General features: G+C 52.5%; 1 protein-coding gene across 2 annotated transcripts in view; it reads right to left on the reverse strand.

The window, feature by feature from the left end:
- XXYLT1 (xyloside xylosyltransferase 1) overlaps positions 1-27,757 on the reverse strand; it is a 166,009-nt gene that overhangs the window by 13,485 nt on the left and 124,767 nt on the right. Inside the window, exon 4 of one of the 2 annotated variants that reach the window (XM_044383136.3) lies at positions 2,984-8,025. The exons of the other annotated variant lie outside the window; for it this stretch is intronic. Coding sequence (XP_044239071.1) covers positions 7,809-8,025 — 217 coding nt within the window. The 3' untranslated portion in view covers positions 2,984-7,808. Of the gene's footprint in view, positions 1-2,983; positions 8,026-27,757 lie in introns of those variants that run through there. 2 annotated transcript variants of the gene reach the window in all.

The following is a 27,757-nucleotide window of genomic DNA, read 5'->3' on the forward strand; positions in this document are numbered from 1 at the left end:
CTGTACCTTCTCACTTTATCATAGCCCGGGGGGGGAGGCAGGGCGGGTGGGGGACCACTAGGGAAATGTTTCCTGGAAGCAGCGTGCTTATGGCACCAGGAGAGAGGGCCCAGCTCTGCCACCTTCCATCCCAGGGATTAGCCATGAGTCTGGAGTGGAGGGGGAGGCAGGGCAGGGCGGCAGGCATATATTAGTTTTCCACTGCCTTGAAAAAAGCACTGGCACATCATGGGGTTAAGCATGCAGGTTCTGGGAGCAGGCAGCCCAGAGGCAAATCCTGGTCCTCTGCTTACTAGCCCAGAGAAGGTACTACAACTCTCCATGTTCCAGGACTCCTGTGCGGGAACAGGGCCGTTGGACGGGTTTTCTGGAACGCACGCGATGATGGAAGTCGTGCCTGCACATCACACTTGGAGAGAAGCCATGTGGGTTCTCTGCGGCGACCACACGCCTTCTTCCCCCACCTGGTGTGTCACAGGGAGGGGGACCTGAGCCCGGTTCCTGAGCTCTGCAACCACCAGCAGGGTGACCGTGAGCAAGTCACTTCCCCACCTGCAGCCTCAGTTCCTGCATCTGCCAAGTGAATTAATCAGCCCTCTGGTCCTTTTCTGTTCGGAAAGCCTATGGTTTTACGCCCAGAATGATCACAAAAGTCCAGCAATTAATCTTTCTTTCAAGGTAGCACCGGTGTGTGAGCACGATGGGGATTACTGTCTTGTTACTTGCTTTTGTTTCTCAAACCCGTTTCCATGCATCAACAAAGCCCCACCATTTGTGTATGCTGACAAGCTGGCAGAGTCCAGGACCGAGAAGCAAGACCATTCTGCTAGGCGCAGGCTCGGTGTTCCGTTCGTGCTCAGAGCGCCCCCTCGGCTGTGGTGATCACGCAGCACGGTGAGCACCGAGCTTGTGCTCCGCACAGGAAAGAGGCACACAGACGGCTGGCTGGACGCGCCACCTCCTCCATCCCCAGCAGCCCCGAGGTGGCGTGCCCCATCCGCCCCTGCCTTTGTGACTGCGACCCCTAGCACTCCATGACGCCCCAAGATGCAGAAAGACTGATCCTGACTTTTTAATCCTCTTCTCACCCAAGGGCAGTGCATTAGAGGTCATCTGTATAAATAGCGTACATCTGAGCGAACCACGCCTGGCCCCCAGCCCACCCAAACATCCAGCTTGTCCCTGGCCTGCCTGGCTCCCCACACAGCTAGCTGCACTTCGTGCCCTGGAGTCTCACCACTTGGCACTCCACTGCACTGTCTTCACTTTTCTTTTTGAAAGAAAGACAGAAAGAAAGAAAAGAAAGAAAAGAAAGAAAAGAAAGAAAAGAAAAGAAAGAAAGAAAGCAAGCAAGCCACGAAACAATTTGTCCTTAGACCACAAACCTGATAGGCTGGATCAAAGAGCAACATTACGAGGGGTTTATCAGAACTGTCTGATTCAGAAAATGAGCAATTCCTCAAAGGTGGCCCGGAGTCTCAGCTGCTCTCCCACACCTCAGTCGCCGGAACTGGGGGCCCTTCTGGTCTCTCAGCATGCCAGCGGTCTCAGCCAAGATCGCAGGCCTGCAGGGGAGAGTGTCTGCAATTCCAGGCAATGAGCACGGCCGGTGGTAAGAGCAAGGGAGTCAGGCCTGGGCTCCAATCACAGGACTGCCCCTTCCCAGGGGTGGGGCCTACAGCCAGTTACTTAACTCTCTGACTGTGGCCATCTGGAAAACTGAGACAATTCGATTTTTTTAGGGCTCATTGAGGATTTTTGGCAGGTGAACGTATGCAAAGCGCCAGGGGAGAGCCTGGCACATTTATGAATTCAAGAACTACTTACTGAAAACCTACTGTGTGCTAGTCATGGTTCTGGGCCCTGGGAGACAACACGAAACAAGAAAGAAACTATGACTCCTACCCTTGTGAGCTTAGTGTCAGGGAGGGGCTGAGGCAGTGGGAGGCAGACCAGCCAACAGGCACTTACAACTCCGGGTGACACGAAATGGGATGGCACAACAGTGGGGACCCCACGAGAGAGGCTCCTCACCCAGTCTTGGCAGGGGTTGAGGAAAGTCCTCCGGAGAAAGCAGCATCTGAGCACAGACTTGAAGAGCCAGGCAGGTGAAGACAGGTAGCAGTGAGGGCACACAGGCCAGACCAGGAGGGTCCTGTGAGGAAGGTCAGGGGCTGACCTTGATGCTGAGGGGAACGAAGGGGTTGAAGCCAGGCAGCCTGTGTATGGGGATGGTGGCTAGCTGGGGTGGGGGTGGCCTGCAGGAGAGGCAGGAGCTGCTGCGGGGTCCCAGGGGAGCGTGGCGGTGGTGTCGAGGATAGGGGGAGCTATTCGGCAGTGGCAGGCATGCGACTGCACCTGAGGATGGACAGAAACAGGGGATGGAGGAGGACAAGAAGCCCTGTGCCTGGGTTTCTGTCCTGAGCACTCCGGGTGGAGCAGAAATGGCAAGGCCTACTTTCATCAGGATCACTGACTTTTGCACAGTGACACCAGCTGGGTCACTCCCCCATCTCCCACCTGTACAACAGAGAGACCTTCCGGCTCAGATACGTTGTGGCTCTGGTTCTTGCCATCATGTCAACCATAATGGCCTCAGCACCAGCACCACGGGCCTCACTCTTGCCTTTGTGCCTTTCTCCAAACACGGGATCAGGCTGGGAAGATGGGGAAGGGGACAGCCAGGAGATGCTGGCCGGCGTAGCCTGCTCACAGGCCCCCTTCTTTCCAGATGACTTGGAGCAAATGTGCCTTTCGCCAGCTCCTTTAGACGGCAGCCAACCTCACCCTCACCCGGGGCAGGTGAGCTCTTCTCTGTCCCTGCTGCATCGTGCTGATTTCCTAGGGAGATTTATTTCCTTCCCCCCAAACTGAAAGCGATCCCCTTACCCCCTCCTTCTGCTTAAGTCTCTTCTCCATGCTTTCCAGACAGTTCCCCAGAAGCTCTGCAGTGCCTGCGATGCTCCTTATAAAGGGTTAAAGAATCGTTACTACCCCCTGCACACCTAGCACTTTCTCCGGTGTCCACACGGGCATGCCTGGGGCTGCCTAGACTTCTGTGACTTCTCAGCTCTCTCTGGAATGGACTGCTGAGGCCTGGGCTTAACCAGAAACAGCCAACTAGGATTTGAGTGAACGTGAAGAGTGGAATTTTTAAGAACCAGATCAAAGGTGGCATTAAAATTAGATGCTAGTCCAAGCCACTACCTGAGGAAAGTAATTAGGATCCTCTGAAAATAACAGCACTTCTGCTAGACACTACTCCTGGAGCCATACTTCTGGAATATTCTCTGGCTGGTCAGGGGGCAGCTTTTCCTCCTTGGGGATTCCCAGCCACCTTCTCTCTGCCTTTGTCCCCATGGCAGTTCAGGCTGCCGGACTGCCGACTGAAAAAGACGCATCTGACCTGACCCACATTCAAACTAACTAGGTGCTTATCTTCACCCACCCACACCCCAAGGAGGCATCCATCCCACAAATCCTCGTACCACCCAAGGCGGGGACTGAGCTGCTCCGCTCTCTGTTCCATGTGGAACCTGCAGGGCTGGCTTACTGGGAAGGCTACAAGTATCTGACTTGGTCTCAGTCTGAGGAAAAGCAAGAAGAAACCTCAGCTGTGGACACAGCCTGGGAAGGAGGCAAAGGAGGAAAGAAATGACTCTGCCCAGGAGAGCCAGGCCAGGCCCCATGACAGCCGGCTCTGCCAGCCTGTCAGCACTCAGCATAAACCCACATCCACGCCCCTAGGCAGGCTGGCGTCCTCTGCGCTCCCGTCCTGACGAGGCCTCATCCCTCACCGCCTCCTGCCAAGACCAACAGACACCTGCCCACACATACACAGGCCTCCTCACCACTCACTCTGTCCAGACACAAATGCACGGGGCTGACGCAGGATACGACTACCTGGCTCAACCCCTCCACACACACACACCTCCTTCAGAGCCAGACTCCTCGTGGGACCTTGGGAAACTAACTCCCCAACCTAAGCTCTTCAAGCTTCATGGCCTCCTCCTCAGAAGGGAACCCCAGAGGCCAACGTCTCCCTGAGCGCACTCTGAGTTGACCGCCTCTCCCACAGCCCCAGTCCCTGGATGTGTGGGGGGACTCGAGGCCTATGCCGGCGTCAATTCTTCCCATCCTCATGCGGTCTGCCCTTTCCCCCTGGCGGGAACCTCGAGGCTGCCTCATCGAGGGCGCCTCTGTACAGACACGGAAGGTATTTATGTACTGAGGCCATTCTGACTAGAAGGCGCTGCTTCTCTTCCATGACCCCCCGGTGTCGGTCGGCTCAAACCTGCCTCTGAGGCGGTCTTCTCAGCCACCCCCTCTCCCACGCCCCCCTCAGCCTTCCCTCACACAGGCGCAGGGCAATGGGTGGCCTGTTTCTCCAACTCTCTTGGGCACACCCACACTTACGTCTGGGATCAGCTGGTGAGGGAGTGGCATTCTGCACTCCTGACAAGCTCCCAGGCAGTGCCGAGGCCGTGCTCCACCAGCCACATCTTGGGTAGTGGGAAGACAGAGGAAAGAGCAAGGGCTTTTGAGTCGGTCAAACTGCATCCTGGCACCAGCGGCACGGGGACCAGCCGACACACCTCCAGAGACCGCTGTGTGGACACATGAGGTCAGGCAGTGCCTGGCAGCCCCAGGGCAGCGGGTGTGGACCCATGCAAGCTCTCCTCCATCTGCTTCAGCTCCGTGGTAGTGAGCGGGACAGCTCAGGAGAGGGGGATTGCTAGAGAGGTCAGCAAAGGGACTTACGAGCACTCTGGTGCACAGAGGTAAGGGATAAGAGTTCTCCTTCCTGTCCTTGTGTGTCTAGTCCTGGGTCTGGCGCATAAGCTGTGCCCTGCGTGCTGGGGGAAAGGGGGTGGGAGGGCCTGAAAGCCAGTCTCTTAGACCGAGCGTCTCCACGTCTAGTTCTGAGCGCTTGTGTACATGATGCTGGGGAAAGGGGTTGCTCGGGCTCTGCTGATGGGCAATTCCTCAGGTGACTTTGTTATCTGGATGTCGGTGCATGAGCAAGGGCGGCTGCTAACGCTGGAGAGGAACCACAGTGAGGCAAGAGCTTGCCAGGAGCAGCCAGCCTGGAGCCCTGTGCATCCCCCTTAGTGAGTCTGATGCCCACTGCGGGCCAGCGGCTCAACGGGAGAAAGCCAGGTGCTTTCGGAAGCTGCGTTAACCCGTCTGGCTGGAAAAGGACCATTTGTCAAAACCCTTCCTCTCTCGTCCCTTTTCCTGGCCTATAGCTACTCCGGCAGCTTCAGAGAGGGCCTTGCTTGTTTCCAGGGAAAGGCTAGGGACTCTGGGAACTTAGCCCAATATGTGATACATAGCAGTGTTGCTTCTAGGGTCTAAAGCAAAGACAAGAGAAAAAATTAGACCAATGGCCAATCCATCTTCAGCAAACAAGTCTGCATCCTGCCCCCCCGCCCCCGCATACATAAAAACAAACCCCTTCGATGTTACTCAGAAAATAATGGTGTTTCAATATACTGTAAAGGGTACCTGCTGAGCCTGGGGCCACCTAGGGGAGACTGGGGACTCCTCTGGCACAGCCCAGGCCACATCCAGTGTGGAGGGACATAGGTGGCCAGACAGGGAGCACCGTAAGTGACGGGAGTGCAAACGTGGAGCTCAGGGGGCTCTAAGTAGGAGAAATGCCTGTGATCCCAAGAAACCCTGCTGTTCCCAGAGTACATCCCCAACACACATGTACACACATGTATACACACACACACACACACACACACACACACACACACACACACGTACACACACACATCTCCTCTGCCTTGGGGAAACTGAAGTTCAGCTTCCCAGTAGTTCTGAGTCCTCCTTCCTTCAGCAAGAGGAATATGTTTGCAAGGCCGCCGTTTCTTCTTCAGCCCCAGCCCTTCTCCATGCCCTGGTAACATTTCACACAGCGATTTAGCAAGCTGGGCTGAGGTTTCTTTTAACTGGTAATTCAAATCAGAGCACGGAGACAAGTTTTGTAAAGCTTGGCTTTCATAGAAGGTAACTTCTCTTTTCTGGATTAGAAAAAAATGATAATCTTGATTGACACCGTAGGCACCCACATAAACAGTAAGGGCACTCAGCATTCCGGACGGAGAGGGAACGGGAGGCTCTTCTGACTGAGGGGACAAACAATTCAAATTCGCATGACTTGTTTCCAAACTTACGAAGAAAAAGCAGGTAGAAATGCGAAGACGGTGCTGTGAACTCGGAGGGCATCTCCATGTGCAGGCCGCACTGAATTTTACTCACCAGCTCCTGAGAAGACGCGTCTTCCGGTTTCTCTACTCTTGTCTTCCAAAGCCCAGGAAGTCCAGGCGGGTTAGTTTTTACCTGCCCTGAGGTCCAGGAGGCCCCTGTATCAGCAGGACTGTAGCAACTGCAAGTTGGAGACAGCCCCTGGAACGGGTCTTGGTGCCGAGCTCGTTTTGAGGTAAAAATAAATACATATACTCACACACACTCACATGGACACACGTACACGCACACTCACACATACGTACACTCACACACGTATATACATACACACGCACACGCCTGCACACACACGAGACCGTGCATACGTGTACCCACACATATTCATATACTCACACACGCTCACGCAGACACACACAGACTGGTAGATGACATTTACTGGCTACTTCGTACATGCCAGCCCCTTTTAAAACTACATGGATGACCTCATCATCCTCACAGCTTTGTCACGTAGGTAACAACAATGGCCCTAACAATGGCAAATGCTTAGAAGGCCGCTCGCGCCAGCACGTGGAAGCAGTGTTCTAAGTGCTCTGCACACCTTCACAAGCTTGTGAGGTCACACTGCCACTAGCCCATTTTGCAGGTAAGGAAGCCGAGGCATACAGAGGTGAAGGAATTTGGGAAGCCGTGAGGTCTGGGTTTGAATGCAGGCAGCCTGGATCCAGAGCCCCTCCTACGACACCGTCCCCCACAGCCCCTCAGGGCACAGTGAGCACCCCGTGACCATCGGCTAAGACAGACACATCCCTGAGCCCCTGCTCTGTGACGCGGTCCCCCCACTCCCTCCCACTGCTCCTAAGTGGAGAAGAGACCCTCACACGAGGAACCTCACACGGGGCAGTCAGGTGGGCAGAAAGAGCGCTTCACCCCAAATGCTCCAGCAGGAGAACAGGCTATTGAGGGGAGTCGTGGAGGGTATGACCTCAGTATGAATGCACAGGCACCCCAGAGACGCGGTGGGTGGGGGACACTACAAGACAATAGTGGGCTTCCAGGGCCTAGAGGTGGCAGAGAGCGGCGGGGGAGGGCACTTACACGCCGATGGGATGGACAAACATGCAGAGACTGAAAGGACACTAGACGGAAGCAGGGGCTCAGGAAGAGGGGAGACTGGGAAGTTATTACTTAATGGGTACAGAGTTTCTTTATGAGTGATAAAAATATTTGGGGACTAGACAGTGGTGATGGTTGCACGCTGGGAATGGAATTAAATGCCAGTGAGCATATACTTAAAAACTGTTAAAACGGCTGTTTTATGTCACATATATTCTACCACAATAAAAAAAAGTGGCCCGACCCTGGCAAGGTCCCGGGAAATCTCTCACGACGCTCACCCTGCTTCTGAGCTCAGGCGACAGAGGTGAGCCACTTCTTCCTGACAGAATCGCATGGAGTACTGCTCTCTGCCCGCATTCCCAAGGCTGCCTGCTCTGGGGACCCCGCCCCGGCCCCTCTGCTCTCGGGCCGGTGGTCTCTGAGCCACCCTGAGGACTTCGGTCCCCACAGGGCTGTGGCTTTTCCTTTCTTACTGCTTAGAGCACAGCCCACGCTACAATCACAATCTGTTTTCCAAAGTAGTCGATGCCAAAGGAAAAACAGCGGCAGCGTCGGACTGTATAATTAACATGGAATGTTCCGAGGGAGCCGAAGACATGTGGGACAGAGGTCAGGTTCTCCAGCAACACCGCTTTCTGTTTAAGAAGGGCCATTTTCTCCTCTCTTCCTTCGCAAGAGACTGGAATCATAAACCTCAGAGAGAGAGAGAAAGAAATCTGTTCAGCTTCAACGTACAACGCAGACCCTGGTGCACGTACATGGATTCACGTGTGGAGGACCTGGCCAGGCTGTGCTCTGCCTCCATCACCCGCCAGGCCTCGGGACCGCAGAGAAACACATTTAGCACACGCCACTGAACCATCCGCCCGTCCAGCCCAGCAAGGCCGCTGGGGGCCTGCACTGTCAGTCTGGACACAGTCGAGTTGCTGAAAGGAAATCCGTTACAATAAACTGGTTCCTAAGCCGCCTTCCCCGTGCGATTTAGCAGAGACAGAACCATCTGATGAAGAATTAAATGCAGTAACTATAGTTGAAATCTTGTTTATGTAGGGTTTCCTAAGAAAAAAATTTTAGGGTGTAGCTTGGTAATATTGGGGGTCTGTTTCTTGCTGAACAGAAATGGAAGAGGGAAGAGAAAAAGTCTTCCTGTCTATGCTTAAAAAAAAAAAGGTGACAATAGGCTAAATAAAGTACAGTAAATAATTTGGGGGGAATCTGGCATTTCTACCTCCTACAAAAAGCCTTCTGAGATCTTGCATTTGGAACAAATCTCCGCACTGCCCTTGTTCCCGCTGCGTCCTACAGTGGGCTATCACTCCTTGCAACAAGGGGTCCAGCCAAGTCTGTCTGCTTCCCTCTCCCGCCAGCCTGCGGACCTCTGCTGGACAGATGGACAGGGCTGGTTTCCTAGTCATCTCTGAATCTCCTGCCTACACACTGGCATGGAGTCTTGTCTCCAAGAGTGTGACCTATATGGGATGGAAGTCAGTTGCAGCTTGGCATTTTGACTGCCTGCATCACGAGACAGCTTGCTTCAGCTAGGACAGGCAGGTGTCCAGAGTCTTCCACCCTGACACTAGGGTGAGACCACGTTCCTTACTGCCTACTGAATTAACTCCAACGCCTCAGCACAACGCGTGAGATCCCCCCACGATTTGGCCACTGCCCCTGTCCAACCACATCCTCCTCTACTCCCGGGCACCCTCCCCTCGTCCTCCGTCCAGACCAAAGTGGCTGGAGTGCCTGCACGGGACACGTGCTGAGGCCCCCATGCTGCCGCTCCTCTCCACAGCGTCCTTCTCCCTCCTCATCCACCAGACCTCCCTTCGTCACAATGCAGCTCGGAGGCCGCATGCTCTGTGACGCTCCCTCCTGCAGGCCTTGGAGGGGGCTGTGCTGTCATCACCATCCTGTGTGCCTCTCGGTCCTGCTACGCCGGGAGTTCCTCGAGGACGGGGGCCATGTCTTTCCATAACCGTATCCCTGTGCCTAGCCCCGTGCTGGTACCAAGCAGGGACTCTGTCCACATGAATTGAAATCAGTTCTAGACAGGTTGACCCTCACCGCCAAACAGCAAGGATAAAACATGCCTTTTCCATGATAGCTAGGCTCCGCATCTGGCCAAAGAGCTAAGGCCCCTAGGTCCCTGCCCGTGTCTGGGAAGGCTGCTGGGAGCAGCCCCGGCCATAGCCGGCCTCGGTGGGGTAGCCCAAAGCCCCTCACAGCACGTGGCAATGAGGCTAGCAGCACGAAGCACACGCTGTGTCAAGCCTGCCCGGCCACGTGCCAGGACTGCGTCACCCCTTTAGAGCCGGTATGTGCTCCACCCGCCGGAACATTATCTACTTGATTCATACATAAACCCCGGACCTCCACTACTGCCTTCACTAAAGCCACTCAAATCACACTACGAAAAGACAGAATCTCCCCGGCAGGTGAGCACTTTCTTTTTTTCCCCCTGGGGGCGGGGAGGGGTAGAGGGGAGAGAGAGTCTTAAATAGCACACCGCCCCCCCCCCCCCCCCCGTCCCCCAGCGTGGAGCCCAACACGGGGCTGCATCTCACGACCCTGAGATCATGAACTGAGTTAAATTCAAGACCCGGATGCTTAACTGACTGAGCCACCCAGGTGTCCCAGCAGGCTAGTACTTCTATTCTCAGGGCATTGCCATGGTAAAAGTGGTTAAAAAAAAGAAGAAGAAGAAGAAAAAAAAGAGTTTGCAAAACCACCCCCTTTCCACTTACTAATTTTTCTAGAATGTATGCAACTTCTATCTACTTTAAATATTTTAAAACATTAATTAGCCCCAGGGATATTCCCGTTGTATGCTATACATTTCGGAGAGATTTGGGTAAAACATAGTGGTTATACATGTATCTCTGATTAACATATTTTCTGAATGAAAATGAGAACACCTGGCCTTTTGTTAAGATGAAATGTATGGAACTGAGATATGTCAGAAAATACATATCTGGCAGTTCTGACTCTATAATTTTCCAAAGTCAGGTTAGAAAGAATGTTTTCTGATTTTGCTGAAGTTTTAGCTCTCTAAGGAACGAAGAAGGCGTGGCTCCATTCATAGCCAGTACCTGGTGGGGAGGACAGGCTAACAGTGGTGACACTGGTGTGGTGGGCAGTAGATGGAAGGTACAGCTGGAATCCTACGTGGAATTGGGGGTTTTCGAGGACAGAGCCTGGGATTCGGGGCCGCAAGGCTGGGCCTAGTTTCTCGATGCTGGCCACCCGGTGGTTTGGTCGCCAAGAAAAAGAAGAGTGCGGGCACGCAGCCTCATCCAGCAGCTGTGTTCATCATTTCTGGAATTGTTAGAGGCTGTGTGGGCCGAAGTTGTACTTACTCAAGGCCCAGAAAGAACCAATCCAGGTGAGGCAAGAAAGGAGTTAAATTTAAAAGGGAAATTTTAAATTTAAAAAGGAAATTCTTTGCCTTTTAAAGTCTGTTGACATTCACTGTCTGTGCCTTTACTTAGACTCCGATAAATGAGGGGAGAGGTGATGCTCTGAGACCTTCGGAATCCCCCAAGTGGAAGTTGTTAGGCCAGAGAGCTGTGATTCAGGCCTTGGGCAACTAGGGAAAAGAATTAAGAGAAACAACAGAATCCTATCAAGTGACCCATCCCAATGGCATCCTTTGACCTCGGGGAATAAAAGAGAACCCCTGTTATATCTCAGAAGAAAACAGGAAGGGCTCACGCTTCTCCTTGCTGAGCAGGGCCACAGAAGCTGCCCGCACCTACTGTTCCTGCCAAACCATGCGCTCTCAGCGGCCTCCCGACAGGTTGCAGGGCTCAACGCTTGAGCAGCTCACCACTCCTGCTGCTTGGAATTCTGAGCACATTTCCCTATAAAAACTATCTCCTAATGCTGTCTGGGCTTCCTTTTATACATTCAACACGAACAGACCTAAGGTTTAGAAGAGGACCCAGAGTGAGAGGAGGAGGGGCGCTCACGCCCGTGAAGCGGACTGGCCAGAGCAGGGGTGCTGCCCCTGTGTGTGCCCATCCCGGGAGGATGGCGGCAAGGGGTCCTCCCCTGTGTGCCTGTGCCCGTGTGTTTTCTGGGAGGACAGGTCCGTGAGAGGAAATAGAAGCACGGGGAAGCGACTGAAACACAAGGGAAGTATTAGGCAGTGGCGACAGTTCTGTCCCAACAGCTCCTCCGCTGAAGTCCCCTCTTCTCACCAGATGAGTCCTGTCTCAAGAAATGAGTCACCTCTCAGGTGGGAACAAAGACAAGCTGTTGCTTTGTGGCCAGGAGAGGGGGAGGGGAGCCAGCAGCAGCCTCCCCCTGCTCACCGCAAAAGGACATTTGTGACTCAGCTGCTCAAGTTATGACTGAAGAACATTATGCACGACCACGTGTTCGCCGAGCAGGATCAAAGCCTCAAGTGGCCAGGTGGCCGGGCTGCGACGGGAACGCGTGAAGCTGGCGGCGGGGTGGCCCAGGTCACGCAGACCTGGAAAGCGGGGGCCGCCAGAACAGGCTGCCGCTGCCCCTGCTCCGGGGGGCCAAGGGCCTTGAGGAGAAGGCAGCCTAACACTGTCCGGACTTCTGCATTGTAAAGAAAAGCTATGCAGTGTCCTGGTTTTAAATGCTGGCAGCGAATACACATTAAACCAAAAATGCTACAGGGAAAATAAAGTATCCTTCACCTGGTCTGTTGGGTGCCCGTTTGCAGCCCCTTTCCCAGAGTCAGAATAATAGCTGTTTGGTTCTTTGGCCTCCAAATCCAGCTACAGGCCAGAATTACTTTGGATGCATGCTCAAAATGCAAATTTGGAGGCCCCACCCTACAGCCACTGACTCAGAATCCCCATGGGAGAAAACCTGCATTTGGAGAGGCTCCCTGGGTGGTCACGACGCGGCTGCACTGACATCTAGGAACCATGGGCTAGTCTGTATTTCTACCTTCCTTGTATTCACAAGTGTAACCATACTCACTTTTGTCTGATACCTCTAGTTCATGAGATGAAATAAGATTACAAGAGTGAGACCATAAAAGATATTAATCAGGGCTTCTAAAGCTCCCTGCCCAGGGAAAGGGCAGAGGCCAGTGTGGAGGGACTTGGGACACAGCTGGTGCCAAGTGTATAAAACTGTGTCTTATCTAAAAGATGTACAAAACTTTAATAGCCTACTCCGTAATATAGCCACCCGTGTTTTAACATACCAGTTTCCCCACTGCTAAATCTTTGACTGAATGACTCTTCAGGAAGATGCAGTAGGTTATTCTTGTGATTTGGAACACCCCAAGGACTCCCCAAGTACGAGTGTCCCCAGGATATTTACCAAAGCTTGGGAAGCGCAGACTCAATATCTAGATACCGTATTTCATTTGATCTAAACCGAATGGCAAAATGCTACATGAAGTCCACAGGAGGAAGGCTCATAGGCCAAATTATATCGCGGACCTCTATTTAAATATCTGGTCTTTAAAAAAAAAAAAGGCACTGTGCGTGTGTCAGAAATGGGGGGGAGAAATAGGACAATCACAAGAAACCATCGTTTAACACATACCTTTAAAAAGTTAATGGCTTAAGAGTGGTTCACATTTTCATAAAAAGTTGTTAAAGGATGTTAAGCACTCAGCCCGCTGTAAAGGCCCTGCTCCCCTGGGCAGTGACAGCCACATTTGGAGGGCTTGCTCACTGTGCTGCTTCGTGGTGGGAGCAGCTCCGACACCTCCGGAAACCACAGTCCATCCCTGGAAGTTCCGGCTAAGTTATGCCTCCATGTCCACCCCCAGGCCTCAGAGCAAGGACTGGGAGACCATCACCTGGGGACACGGGGGATCAGCGAGTGCCACGTGCCCTCTGCTCAGAGCCCCTGAATGCAGAGTGGCAGCCGAGCCCCTGCAGGTCATTCCACCACCGTCAGCGAAGTTGTGAGGAAACCAAGATAGAGCAGCCTTGCCGGGCTTAGCTTTTCCTTTCTTTGTGACATCCACAACTGTCACCAGTATTTACAATCAAAGCACTTCTCTTACCCTAATACCATTACTTCCTAATAAGCTGAAAGCCCTACCTTTTCCTGGAGTAATTACATTTAGTAAGGGTGAGAACGTCTGATGAATTTCAGGCAGCATTTCCCTGACGTGTAGCATTTACCTATTTATTTGAAGTTGTAGGTGCTGATTCCTATAGAAAAGGAAGCTTAAATTAAATGTGGGCTCCTTATGTCAAGTGTCCAACTTGTTATTAATAAAGTGATAATCAATGAAAGCTTATTATCATTGTGAGAAAAATAATAAAATCTCCTTGTAGAAGCCAAATACACATTCATTTCATCATTCACTAATGTTAATGATAGAGAAATGCTCTTGCTTTACTCTGTACCCCCACCTCACCCCCAAGAAGGTTCTGGCCCCGGCTTGGCTCCAAACACACCCTCTCTCGAGGGATTATCCTCTTCCTCTCTCGGATCCTCAAAATGGTGTCTAAATCTCATTAGGTGGAACGTTCCAGAGCTCAGTGATTCTAAAGTGTTGAGGGGGAGGAGCCCTGAGGTTCTCCCACCTGCATGCAGCCCTGGATGTGACCCAAGTGAGACCCCTGCTGGCGAGGTGTGAAACTGCACCCACGCAGGAGGAGAAGAGGGTCTACGTCTTCTCAGCAGAGACCCTCAGAGGGTGGCCACCCAACAGAGTCAACAGGTGCCAAGCCCTCTTTCTGTTCTTCCCCACCGTCCTCCCATTGCCACCTCTGCAGCATGCAGGTTATAACGGTACTATCCCCTGGCAACAGGCTGGGCAGCCCCCATCCTGAGAGGGCAGACAAACCCCAGCACTCCAGCCCCCCAGGCCACAGCTCAATTCTCCAAAGCACTCCCTAGAGGGAGGGGAGGGAGGGAGAGAGGAAGAAGACACTTGGAGCCCTGGACATCTGGCCAGGGATCCCACAGACCACAGATAAACTGCTCCCGGCGCTAATAAAATCAGAGGCTCCTTAGAGTCTTTTTCTGTTGCTAACAGAATTAGAAAATAAAAATAAATCCCAAACACACAGAGGCACCCCTCCCCACACACTTTGCCTTGAGCAGAGAGAGCATTTTGTTTTGCCTAGAACGACCTTCCATTTACAAGTTTAGTCCAACAGGACTAAAAGCTGCCTCCGAACTCCTTGCAAAAAGAAAAGGGGGTCCACAATGTGCCAGGGGGGCAAAATTAACCACAGCCATCAGTATTCTCCCCATTAACCCCTGCTCAGTGTCTCCTGCCTCAAGCAAATGATCAAGATTTATTAGCATTTAACCCTCTCAGTCTCGGGAGGCAGGAAAAGGAAATATGGGCAAAGAGAAACTACTTCCTAGCCACAGCTGCTGGCAGGGAGGGACCCTGCTTCCACGGCCAGCTGCCTGCCAGAGACAATCCTACATGGGTCATACCACTGTCACGCCACTCACCTCTCACACAGCCCAACCATGGGACACTGGAGGTGAGGTGGAAACGCCCCTACCCAGCTGGCATCTGGTTTCAGCAGCCCTCCTCACACCACTCCCCACACGGGGATCCAGCCCCCTAAGTGACCTGCACGGCCGCCTGGCCCCACTCCAAGTCCCAGTTCTGGGCAGGGCCAACCACGGTATTTTGCTCTTCCATCCATTCTTGTTTTTCTTCATTAACTATAACTGCATATTAAAACCAACCAAATAGAAACATTACTTAGAAATGCAAAGCACTACATTTACAAAAATGTACACACCTAGCAAGATGTAAAATGAATCCTGAGAACTAGGTATACTGGAATCTTTGTCAAGAACCTTCACCTGTTCTCAAACTGCTGACTCTCTTGCTTTACTTAATTGAGACTTAGTAAAATACATCTTTAAAAAAAAATCAATTTCTTGTTTGTAAAATACATGTCCAAAGTAAAAACGCTGAAAAATTTTACAAACCATAAAAGAAATAACACTTAAATATAATCTCTCTCTCTCTCTCTCTCTCTCTCTCTCTCTCTCTCACACACACACACACACACACACACACGAAGCTGGAACGCAGATATGCCAGCCACGAAAGCCAACTGGAGGACTGTCCTCTACCACATACTACTATTCAAGTCACTTCCCAGTGTTTACTGATAATAATAGTTAAGGCAGCTATCATCTTGGGAGCTAAGTACCATGCTCAGAGCTTTCCCTGTATTTTCTTTAGTTCTCACAACCACCCAAAGGTACTACCATTATCTCCAATACATCAGTAAGGTAGCGAAGTCTCAAGAAGTCAAGTAACTTAAAAAATGGCAGAGTCTGGATTTTAAATGACCCTAGTCCATCCGTCCCCCAAACTCATGCTCTCTGCATTATAACAGATCCTCTTCATTTTTTACAGATCTCCGTTCTGCAACAGGAGCACACTTTTTAAAAGGCAGGCCCAGGCATGGTGCTTCTACACGAGAGACCAACACCCTGGCAGCCCCCTTCATTACCAATAAAGAGCTCCTGTTCCCCTGGCCGCGTCAAGGCGCCTGCTGTGAGAAGTGCTACCGGGGCCACAGGGAGTGGGTGGGTGGGGGTGAGTGTGAGTCCGCTAGGCTGTGGCAACAAAGCACCACAGACTGGGCAGCCTCAACGACAGAAACCCATTGTCCCACAGTCCTGGGGGCAGGGAGTCCGAGATCCAGGTGCTGGGCTTGACTCTCCTGGGGGCTACGAAGGAGAATCTGTTGCACGTCTCTTGCCTAGCTTCTGGTAGTTTGCTGGCCATCTCTGGCGTCCCTTGGCCTTTGGAAGCAAAGCCTGATCTCTGCCTCCATCTTCACATGTCATTCTCCCTGTGTGTGTGTGTCTGTGTCCAAATTCTCCCTTTTTGTAAAGACACTAGTCATATTGGATTAGGGTGCACCCTGGTGACCTCACTTAACTAATTACATCTGTAATGACCCCATGTCTAAGTAAGGTCACATTCTCAGGTACTGGTGGTTAGGACTTCAATATATGAATTTGTAAGGGACATAATTCAACCCAAAAGAGCGACTGAGAGAGAGAAGGGGTGGGGGCGGGGGATGAAGAAGAAGGAGACAGGGAGGGGTAAAGGAGGAAGAGATGGGGAGAGGAGGAGGCAGGCTGGGCTACTTGTGGGTGGGCTGTATATACTCCTTCTGGGTAGGACAGTTCTCCAGGAGCAGGTGTGGGTGGTGCCCAGTGAGTCTTATGAAGGGGCGTCTGTCCCTGTGAACATCTGTAAGCAGTAGGTAAGGGACATGCTCATCGTGACCAAGTAGAAATACCACCATGCATCTCCGGCCCACCCACTACCGCTGGTGGTGGTGCTTGAATCCTACAGATTCATACAACAGAATTCTGCTGCTTTCACGATGGTAAGTCTGTCAGACAGGCTTCTAATATATGCTGTCCTCAGAGAGCCCCAGGGCTATATTACCTGTTACTACAGAGCAGGATTTTTGAAATTATAAACTCAGCTTAAAGACTTAAAATAGAGGTAAGGTGTCCTTATTCCATGCTTCCTGGGGGAAAATATGTAAATATAAGACATCATTTGCTTGCCCCAGTGGTGGAATGTCGCTTCAAATAGAGCCTGAAAGTTACATATGCAAAATGTACATTAAGATGGGTTGTAAATGCCTTAGGAACTCATTTCTTCTACAGTTTACTTGGCAGTACTGTCACTGCATAAATAAATTTGCTGTTATGCAAATGATGCGGGTGCTAATATCAATCACTAAATCGGCACACCAGCTCGGCGCAAGTGAGAAAAAGATGGTTATAATCATTCTTAAAATGAACAAGACCACTTCTAAGCCAGAAGATAATCCATGGGGACACAGACCTCAGTTGGGAGGGAGACCTGCACAGCATCCGAAGGACCAATACCAATGGGCAGAAGGCGGAGAAGACCAGAAGAGAGCGAAAGGAGAGTGCTCAAGGAGTCAGATGCAGCAAGAAGGAGCCCCTGCAGCTGGCGGGCAAGGAATGTTAGGAGGAAGGCATGACTGAGTTGGCTGTGAAAGACAGTGAGGATTCCTCAAGCTGGAGATGGGTGACGAGAAGCCCCCCAGGTGGCAGAGACAGCACCAGCAAAGATAAGAAGGTGAAAGCTTGGCAAAGCTTCAGGACACCGTGAGCGTCCAATTTGGCCGGAGCCTACGGAGCCAGTCACGGAGGCCCTGAATGCCAGGCCCCAGGGATTAAAATTCAGAATACAGGCCAAGATTCAATTAAGTAATCAGGATGATGATCTGCTGTAGAACCATCTCTGCGTTCTGCTCCACAACGGTGACGACTTACCATCCTGCTCAAACCATACCCCTTTCTGAATGCTCTCCAGGAAAGCTGCAGGGGGCGGCCACCTTCTCTCTCCTTCCCATGCAGCCCTGAACACAGCCGCCACATTTGTTCCCCCCAAAACTAATGGCCCAGGGACTGACAACAGCCTGGAGAGCTGGGAGATGCTGAGAATCACGAGTGTCCGAACTCCGGCCTACATTCCATCTCTTCTTCTTGCCCTCCACGTAACACGTAAACCGTCCTGAGCACCTCCTCTCTGAAACGTACTGAGCCAGGCTGAGAGGACTCTGTCCGGGGCAGCCAGAAGAGGTGCGGGCCCAGGGCCTGTGACAAGTCCAGTGTTCCATCTCACCCCTATTACAAATCAATGTGTGACTCGTAGGCACCAAACACCTGACCAGGTTGGCAGCCACGAGCCCATCCCAGCGCCCTGCCTGACAGCCTTCCACAGCCCCAAAACTGAGAGGCCTCCCACAGGCCCCTTGAAACCCAAATCACTGTCATTTCCCTAACACCTGAAACACATCCCCACCCCACCCCCGCCCAGAGCCCACAGGCAGTCTTATTACACAACCGTGTCATGAGCAAGAAAAAGTTCCTGCTGAGAATAGTGCTGGGATTATTCCTGGAGGTTCCCCTTCATATGTCTAACCATGAAGCCTAAGACTGGCCACGGAATCCTAATGACCCAAAACGAACACCGTCTAATGTGGAGGCTGGCATGACTTAGCACAGTCATATTCCCTGCACTCTATCAAGCTCGCCACTCTGGAGTCAAGTAAAACTAAGTAAACATAAAAATATAAAGCTTTCAGAATATTCCGGAAGGTAGCAGTGTCTAATGTGCTTAGAAAAGTAGAGAGACGTGAAGGAACACCATGGGCTCCTTGCTGGCCCAGAGCAGCCACATCTCTGGGAAGAAGAACGTGCTAGAGAGTGGGGGCTGCCCCCTGCAGAAGGAGCCAGAGCCCAGTCTAAGGAGACACTGAGGTCTGGCCTCTGTGCAGTCATTCCCTCCACTGGCTGGAGGCTAAATTTTGCCAGTCAGATGGGCCCAGGGTAGAGAGAGGGACTGCGGCCTCTGGCTGTCACTGCTGGTCAGAAGTCATTGTCACCCTGCACCCAGATGTCCTGCTGCAGCTTCCTGGGTATCAGAGAGCAGGGCAGTGCCAGTGCTTGCTGTCCAGCTCCGTAAGCCCTGGACCTCCATTTAGGGTGCCCCCCCCTTCAGCTTCCTGGAGATTCTAGAAGCAGCTGTGTGGTGGCAGCAGCTGCTCCTGTAACAGGATCTAGGAGTCACTCAAAAGGCCCAGCCTGGAACCTGCCCCTTCAGCCCCTCCACCAGTGTTGTAAGCACCTAGTCCCAACATTCAATTCCTTCTGCTTGAAAGACCTGGAGCGGTTTCTGTTTTCCGCACTGGCCCATCATTGATAAACTATCTGACAAACCAAGCAAGCTCGAATGCCACAGGAACCAGAGTAGAAGGGCTCCTCGGAGCGCCGCTCTGTAAGGGAGCGCCACACAACTCACTGTGTCCGGTGGGGACTGGTGAGTCCCCAGGGCAGCTCTGGAGGAAGGCCCTGCACGTGTCACTGTGGAGCTGAGGCGGAGGCGAGGGGGCCGGGGGGGGCGTGTCTGGGTGGCAGCAGAGCCTGAGGTGGGCTGGCAGAAGGTGCACCCGGTGGGTGAGGGCCAGGACCAGGGTAACTCGGAGCACTCCCTCAGAGGGCGAGAGGGTCACATGGGGTCAGTGTGGTAGAAAACTGGAGGAGTAGAGCTGGTGGCCAGGCTCGGGAGAGAAAGGCTGAAACCAGGTGACAGCACCAGGGACAAGGAGCTGCAGCACGGGAGGTGGCAGGGAGCTGAGAGTCACAGCAACTGAAGCATCCGTGTGAAGCCATGAAGGGAGCTGGGGGCAGGGCTGGAAGACGTGGCTCGCTGCTGTGGGCGTGGTGGCACTGGAAGGTTCCTGGAGAACCAGCTGGATCTGGGGATACCAACTGCTCTTAAACCGAGGTGTCCCTGTCCCCACGGGAGGAGGTGCAGTATTCTGCTAGGTGACCTGCACGAAGAGACCTCAGGGTGGAGAGACAAGGACTCGCTACAGTGAGCTGTCTGATCTACACTGGACTGGTTCCACGGACGCTCCTGAAACATTCACAACCGCAGCACGGTTTCTAGGCAAGTGCTGCCAGATATGCTCCCCCCGGTCCTAATCAGAGTGCCTGAGGCCAGGGCTTCTCACACGTCTGCGCACACACGAATCATCAGGGGGGCCTCCTTCAAATGCAGGTTCTGGTTCAGGAGGTCTGGAGTGGGGTCGAAGGTCCTGCAGACCACGCTACGAGTCACCGGACTTTCAGCTTCGTAGACATCAGTCAAGATCTGAACTACTTACAGAGGCGTTACTCAGTGCCACTCGCCCAAGCGTCTGCTCCCCATGTCACAGATGCCGATTTCGCATCAGCAAGAAGCTAAGTAACTTGCCCGGGGCCAACAAGGAAGAAGCAGCCACTTCCTCACGGGCCAGCCTGTCAGCTCTTACGGGCTTATAGCTTCTTTTCTGTTACCCCCTCACCCCTACCCTGGGATCCCTGGGGGACTAGGACTTAATAGCTCATTTCCATGGACTCTCAAAATGGTGCCAGGGCAAGGGAGGGGAGGGAAGGAGAAGAGAGGGAAAGAAAGGGAACAGAAAACCAACAGTCACTAGCACCAGGTGAAGTCTGTTATGGAAACACACCCTTGCTTGCCGGCTGACGCAGACAAGGGTCCTGCTGGTCCCATCCCCCGGGGCCTAGAAGAAAAACAGGCAAAGGATATAAACAGGCAATTCACGGAGAAGCAAATGCAAATGGCCGACAATCATGAGAGGAAACTTGGACTCAACAGGGGTCAGAGAAATGATAATCAAAGCAACAACTATGACTGTCTACCCGTCAGACTGACTAGCACTAACAAGGGAGTAACAATTAATGCTGTGGGGATGGGGGAATGGGTACTCTCACCAAGTACTCATGGAAATGAGAACTGTTGTACTTTTGGGGAAAAACAACCTGGAAACATCTATCAAAAAATATAAATACCATACCCTTCAGCACAGCGCTCTTACCCTCGGGAATCTGTCCCTAGGAAAGTAAAGTGGTAGTTCATAAGGAGCTTTACCGAGGCTATGGAGGTAGTTCTTTATAAGTAAAAACACGGAGACAAAGGGAATGCCCAACAATATAAGAATAAAATATGGACCATCCCTTCCATGGAATAAAAAGGATGAATTGGAGGCATACCAGTTGACTTGGAGAGATTTTCCTTTGAAGTATTGATGAACAAGAAAAGCCGTATGCAGTAAATGTGACTAATATCCCCTTTTTCTAAAACCATGACTTTTTTTAGAAAGCTGGTACACATATTTATGTTTATGTGTTGTATAACTGTATAATTTTTACAAGCATAAACTAAAGTATAGAGGATTCCAAGCTGTTACGGTGAGTTATTTAGTGCGGGGCCCAGACAGGGAAGCAAGGGAAACAAAGACAGCAAGACCCACGCACAGCCAAGAACGCGCGCACGCACGCACGCACCCGTCCCTGCGTTGATAAGCGATGACTGATGAGAAGGCCACAATCTGGGGGGTCCTTGTCTCCTCCAGTCCCCACTTCCCGCTCACATGGCTGCTGGAAGGGAAGCCTGCCACTCTGCCATGCTGCTATTTTCAGGAAATGTCTCCACTGGCTGCAAGGTATGAATATGGAAGTCTGATATCATACGTTCTCTCCTCTATCAAGGATCCACCCAAATTGCCACCAGTCATGACAGCCAAGCTGCACTCAAACTCAGCTCTTGTCTACAGAAATCATGATGGGCCTGTTCTGCTACCACCATCATCGTTGCCCAGAGTGACTAAGGCTAAGACCAAATGCATGGGTCCCACGTGGGCAGGGATCTTTCCTGATCCTTTTCATCCTTTGGGGTGTCTTCCCCACGGCCCCATTCTGGACTGGCTCAGTGCTTGTGGGCAGCCGTCTCTACAGGACACTGGGGAGGGTGCAATCACAGGCCAACAATATAAAGGGAGATGGTCATCTCATTCCCCCACTCAGGACTGGAGATGCCATTCCCTGGACCCCATGTCGCAGCCTGCCCATCAGAGGAATGCAACTTTCCGGAGAAAATTCACTCTGCTCAGGACAACAGATTCTATTTTCTGAAGACTACACTTGCTAGTGAGTTCCTTTTTTATACTACGCTGAATTTCAGCCCCTTCAAAGTTCTACTGTCTGGTGTAAGTCCTACCCCCTGGAGCCATAAGGAACAAGTGTATTTCCTCTCTCACATGAGGACTGTGATAATGCCCCCTCCCCTCCCCCATGTGTTTTCTCTTATCTTGACTAAACATCCCCATTTCCCGCTTTGACTGGCGCTGAGCATGCATCTCAGGAATTTCCTGACGGCAGGTCAAGCTGTTACTCCTTCCATGCAACACGATGATTTTCATAGGATATGGGCAAAGACCCCAAATGTCCAAGCCCTTCAGAGGACCGAGTCGGTACCATCTCTATCAGAAGAAACCTGAAGCAGACATGGGCAGGATGGGGAGGAAGGCAGTTCCAAAGCCCTTCCCTGTTTTCTCAAAAGCCCCGCTCTGACAACCGTGTAAGCAGCCCATGACCGGTGTTCTGACACAGAGGTCTACGGCCCAGCTTCCACGCCCAGCTCCAGACGCTCCTCTGGCCCTGACTTAACACAAGGAGGGCTGCAGAGATTAAAGACGCGACAGAAGGAACAGGGAGATGCAGTTGAGTCGCATGTCCTCAAGGAGGCAAAGGAACACCTTGGCGCCCCTTGCAATCATCCTGAAAGGCGGTGGGCTGTGGTGGGGGCACTGGGCCCCCAGGGCACAATTCGGAATGTAACAATTCAGAATCAGAGAGACCTGGGCCCGGAGGGTTAGAGCCCCAGTCCTGGAAATAGCTTTTAGGGACGAAGACAACAGGTGGCAGGTCCACAATGTTTTAGAATCTCCCCAGCTGAGGCAGTATGCTTTCAAATGCAGTGCCTCCAAGGAAGAATCCTAGCAGGGGTTGAAGGGTGCTGCGTTCACGGGGGCTCCGTCAGTTGTTAGCTGAGCGACATCGGGCAGGTCATCTCCCTGCTTCAAGCCTCAGGTTGGTCTCTGAGGACATGGAGATACCATCTGTATCATGAAACAGAAACAAAGGTCCGATACGGGATGTTACTATGTGCGCGACGATTGCCGCATAAACGTGACTTTACTGTTCCTGCTGACGGTAGGCCTTTGAAGGTGGGTCTGGAAACAGAGTTGCATGGCTAGTAGCGAGGATGAAATTGCTCGCTGTCACTGGGTGATACCCCCGAGCCACTTTTCCTGACCAGATGGAAAGAATGGACTAGAAACCGAGTGAGAACTAACGGCTCTTCCCAGCGTAAACAGGCCCGGCACAGAGGAGGAGCCTGAGGCTGGGGAGAGGGCTCCAGCGACATTCACATTCCAGAACAATCAGCTGGACGCTCCCAAAGGAGAGGAGGCCTCAGAGGGGCCAGCTCCCCGGAACAATGCTGAGTCTCCCGAATGCCTCTTTGTTCCATACAGCCCAAAAATCACAAACATTTTTTAACTACCCTGTGTTTTTCTAGCTGTTTTGTTCTTTTCTCAAAGGTCCTGAGATCACAGAAAGCCTTCCAAGAACAATAGCTGGGAAGCCTGCTCTGTGCAGTTGAAACAACAAGGGCGAAGGAGGGAAGGCTGGGAGCAGGGTCAGGGGCTCTGTCCCCAGGCTCCCCCTGGGACGGGAAGCTCCCACTGCGTCCGCAGGATTCCTGCGGGATGACTAGGGCACTGGCTCCACTTCTCCAGGATCAGATTCCAGGCCAAGCTCACATGGTCTCTCTTTTCTCTCTGAAAATGAAGAGCTTAGATTTCTACCCGGTCTTCCGTGTAAGGCCTGCAGCAAGGCCTCAGGGAGGGGATGATCTGTTCGAAGAAGGGCCTCACCCCTCCCACTCTGATGCTGTAGCTGTCCCACCATCCCAGGTGTCTTCCCTCCAAATGCCACTGCTGCCCCTCTGCTGCTCAGAGGCCCCCGCAAGGGCCACAGTGAGGGCAAGCCTGGTAAAGAGCCTGAGACTGTGTGTGGACTCTTAGCTCCACCACTTCCAGGCTCTGAGGCCAGCCTCGAGTGAGCGCACAACCAACCTGCACCTCAGTGTTCTCATCTGGAAAATGGGGGTGATACGAATAATGACTTGATGGAATCACGGTGACCACTGAATAACATTCCACATGGAGTCCTTACCATAGAGCCCGGCACAGGGTGTACCCCAACAACGTTACCGGTAGCAGGACCAACGTAAGCCCACACATCCATGCGCTGCTATTAGTACCATTAGCACCACTATTATCCCTTCAGCGTTTTCCCAGAGGAGTCGGGATCCATGAAAAGCTTTTAGTCACTGCTAAAGCCAAAGCCAACCCTTGCTCTCATCATTCTAACTTCATTCGGGACTTCCATTCTCTGTGGCTCACTGAGCACCTACTACGTGGAGTCCTGGAGGGGAAGAGAAAGTGAGCCCCGTGCCAGCTTTCAGGGTGCTCACAGTCCTGGAAGGGTGTAGAGAAGGGGGCTGAAGCCCCAGGCTGGCACAGCTCCTCACGCCATGTCCTATCTCTAGCCCGTTTTCCAGAGTCAGGGTCCCAGGACTTGCTTCTCAGAACCCTTACCCCCAGGTCCTGGGCAGTGCTCCCCCGTGTTGTGGTGCATACGAAGGGTTGTGTGTGTTGTAAGGGGGCGACCAAGGCTGGAGATGGCCTACTACTTCCCCCCTCCCGTAAGCCCCCTCCCCTGTGGCCTAAACACCTGGCCACCAAGGCACCCTCAGCTCAGCCAGCACCTATCCTTGGAGAACCCCAGGGGGTCTTAGGCTACCAAACCAACACATGTCTGTCTTTCCACCTGAGGGTGTGGACAACTTTCCACTCAGGCCAGCCTGGGCCCTGTCTGGCTGCATCTCCCTAAGCCTCTGGGCAGAAACGTGGCCAAGCACTACCCCAGCTTGAAATTTAAAAAAGAAAGGTTAGGAGAAAAGAGGCTCCCTCTAGTGCATGGAGGAGGGACAGAAAGCCTGGGTCCTTGAGTCCAGAATAGACGGAGCAACATTCCGGACTCCCTGCCGTGCCCCATCTCTGCTCCTACCCCGAGACCCTGTAGAACACAGCATTCGGTCCTCTGCTGAAGAGCCCCTGAAGTCTCCTTGGCTGCACAGCCCCACCTGACTTTTCGGTCTTATCCATCCCTGGACCTCACTGTAAAACACCCATTGGCCACACTGGAATATTCTCTGCCCCTTAAGCCCACTCTGTACTTTGTAACCACTGGGGTTTGGAGCTATGAGACACGCTGCCCTGGAGGACGACACCCCAAACTAGAAAGGCTGATGGTTCTGCAGGGAAAACATGGAAGGGCCGTTGGGTAGCCTATGCTTCATCCTAGCTCTGCCATCACCTGGCCCTGTGACCTTGGACAAGGGCCACCCCCTCTCTAGGCCTTGATGTCCTCATCTATAAATAGTGGGTGCTGGACCCAGTAGTCTCTAAAAGCACTTCTAGCACTGAGACTCCACGAGAAACCTCAACCTCCAGGGCCTTAGACTGGCATCCCCCTCACTCCGCGCAGATGGGAGGTAGTCTCTGACACCCGCCTCTACCCCTTCTCTCCAGGCTCCAGGGAAAGGTGGAAAAACCAGCTCAGTATCTAGCCAGAAAGTGCCCTACTCCCGAGCACCCCATAGCCAAACCCAGCAGAGCCTACAACAGGGTGTGCAGGGCTGAGCAGCCAGGCTGGGTTCCAGTGGATTCTAATCTGTCCAAAGGGAGAGGGGACCGAAGAGGGGACAGCCAGCCCTAATCACCACGAATCAGCAGGGTGGTGGCCCCACTCTTTCACTTTCACCTTCCTGATGGCACACAACAAATGTACCCACAGCCCCACAGGTGTGACAGTCAGGACAGACGTGCTACCCTTAGTGTCACAGAGCCACAGATAAAGAACATCTGGTGTCCCAGCATCACGGCGCCTGGGACGGTTTGCAGCCCTCCCAGAAAGACGCTGCGCTCGCTGTGCTCAGGGCGCGCTGTGGCGGGCTGGAAAGGACGTGGGGCTGTGAGCCCGGAGGCCTGGGTACTGGCCCGGCTCTGCCTCGAACCAGCTGGGTGACCTTGAAAGAGTCACTTTTATCTGGTCTCGTTTTCCTACGCTGAAAAATGATGGAGCTGGAGGAGATGATTTCTATGTTCCCAGGCAGCTGTGACATTCTATAATTGTACTAAATGGGAACGAGAATCAGATCTAATCAGCGAGAACTAATTCAACCAATGTTTTTAGGTACCTCTAACTTGCAGGAAAAACAAAACTGTATTTTTTTTCTGAATGGCTGGATATGCTACAGAGCGACCTTGGAAAGGGAGAGTGGGGGGGGGGCCACCCACCCCTCACAAAGGAGAAGTGCTCGTTCGCCCTGGAGCAAGGGGCCTGCCCGCAACCTGCTGTCAGTGGCCACCCCCCAGCCTCACTGTTGGCAAGCCCACCACCTCCGAGCTGATAGAATTAGAGCGGAATTAACCCGTATCAATCTTCCCTCTCCCAACTGATGAGGCTTTGGGGACTGTGGGAAAGCACTGGAGGTGCCACCGCCGGAGTCATTAACATCTGTGACACAGCCGAGAACTCTCCCTGGAACAGCTCTGGAGGCAGAAGACAAGTGAGCCCCAAGAGCTGGAAGGCCGGGGTCTGAAGAAGCTCGTTGGCTGAATTATTAATGGGACTCTGAATACTGCTCAAGTTTCCCATGACAGATGGTTTTGCGAGCTGCTGGCTCTGAGGCCGGTTAGGAATGACTGTGGATTCTGAGGCAGTGGCAGCACCCGTGAGTGTCTTAAAATGTCTCCGGAACCCGCGGCAGGAAATTCGGTCAGTCGTCTCCCCAGACGCTGGCGTGATAATCACAGAGGACGAAGGAGAGCTGGATGCTGTGGGGTCTGGGGCCATTGCCCCACACGGGCTTCTGTCCCCCAGCCCAGAGCATCACCACAGCCCTGGTTACACAGCACCAGAGCAGAAAGGGACTTCAGGGGTCCCTGGGCCAGCCGGTTCTGTGGAGTCTCAGAGCCTCGGGCAAATAGGCGCCCTGTGAGAAAAGGGATCTAGGTTCAACAATGCTAGGCCGGACTGTGTACTTGAGGACTTCCGAGGGTCTTTAATGTGCTCTGAGAATCTAGATGAGGAGAGTAAAATTTATGTATTTATATAAAATATTCACTCGCCCAAATTTTCTCCAGTACATGTCCTGGGACTGGAATTCCGTGGAACTCACCTTAAGAAGTGGGTGACGGACCTTAAGGAGGGCACGAGATGTAATGAGCACTGGGTATTATATAAGACTGATGAATCACTGACCTCTACCTCTGAAACCAAGAATACATTACATGTCAATTGGATTCAAATTAAAAAAAAAAAAAAAAAAAAGTGTGGCCCTAGAAGGCAGCCCTTATTTTACAGATGAAGAGGCACGGGGACAGAGCTGTCCCACAGTGAGACAGAGCCCAGGCAGAGTTCCTCATGATAATTGGTAACGTTCCCGGGGCTTTAGGGCAAACTCCAAGGTTTTCTCCAGGAACTGTCAAGATAGCTGGGGACTGAAATGCTTCTGGGAAAGCAATGAGAGCCACCTGGAGAGAAATGGCTCACAATAACAGCAGGAGAGAGCCCCGAGACCTTCTCACTTGGCACAGAATAACACTTTTTTCCTGATAATAATTTGCTTAATGTTTCTTTATTTTTTTAAGATTTTATTTATTTATTTGACAGAGAGAGAGAGGGAGGGAGAGAGAGCATACAAGCAAGGGGGAGGGCAGGCAGAGGGAGAGGGAGAAGCAGGCTCCCCGCTGAGCAGGGAGCCCAACATGGGGCTCGATCCCAAGACCCTGGGATCATGACCTGAGCTGAAGGCAGAAGCTTAACCTACTGAGCCACCCAGGCGCCCCTGCTTAATATTTCTACGTCTCCCTTGCTACCCTGTGAACTCCATGGAGCAGGGACCACATCTGTTTTGTTCATGAAGGTGTCTCCAGCCCCTGGCACAGGGTCT

This window comes from Ursus arctos, unplaced genomic scaffold (assembly GCF_023065955.2).
Source record: "Ursus arctos isolate Adak ecotype North America unplaced genomic scaffold, UrsArc2.0 scaffold_4, whole genome shotgun sequence".
In the NCBI taxonomy this organism is placed as follows: Eukaryota; Metazoa; Chordata; class Mammalia; order Carnivora; family Ursidae; genus Ursus; species Ursus arctos.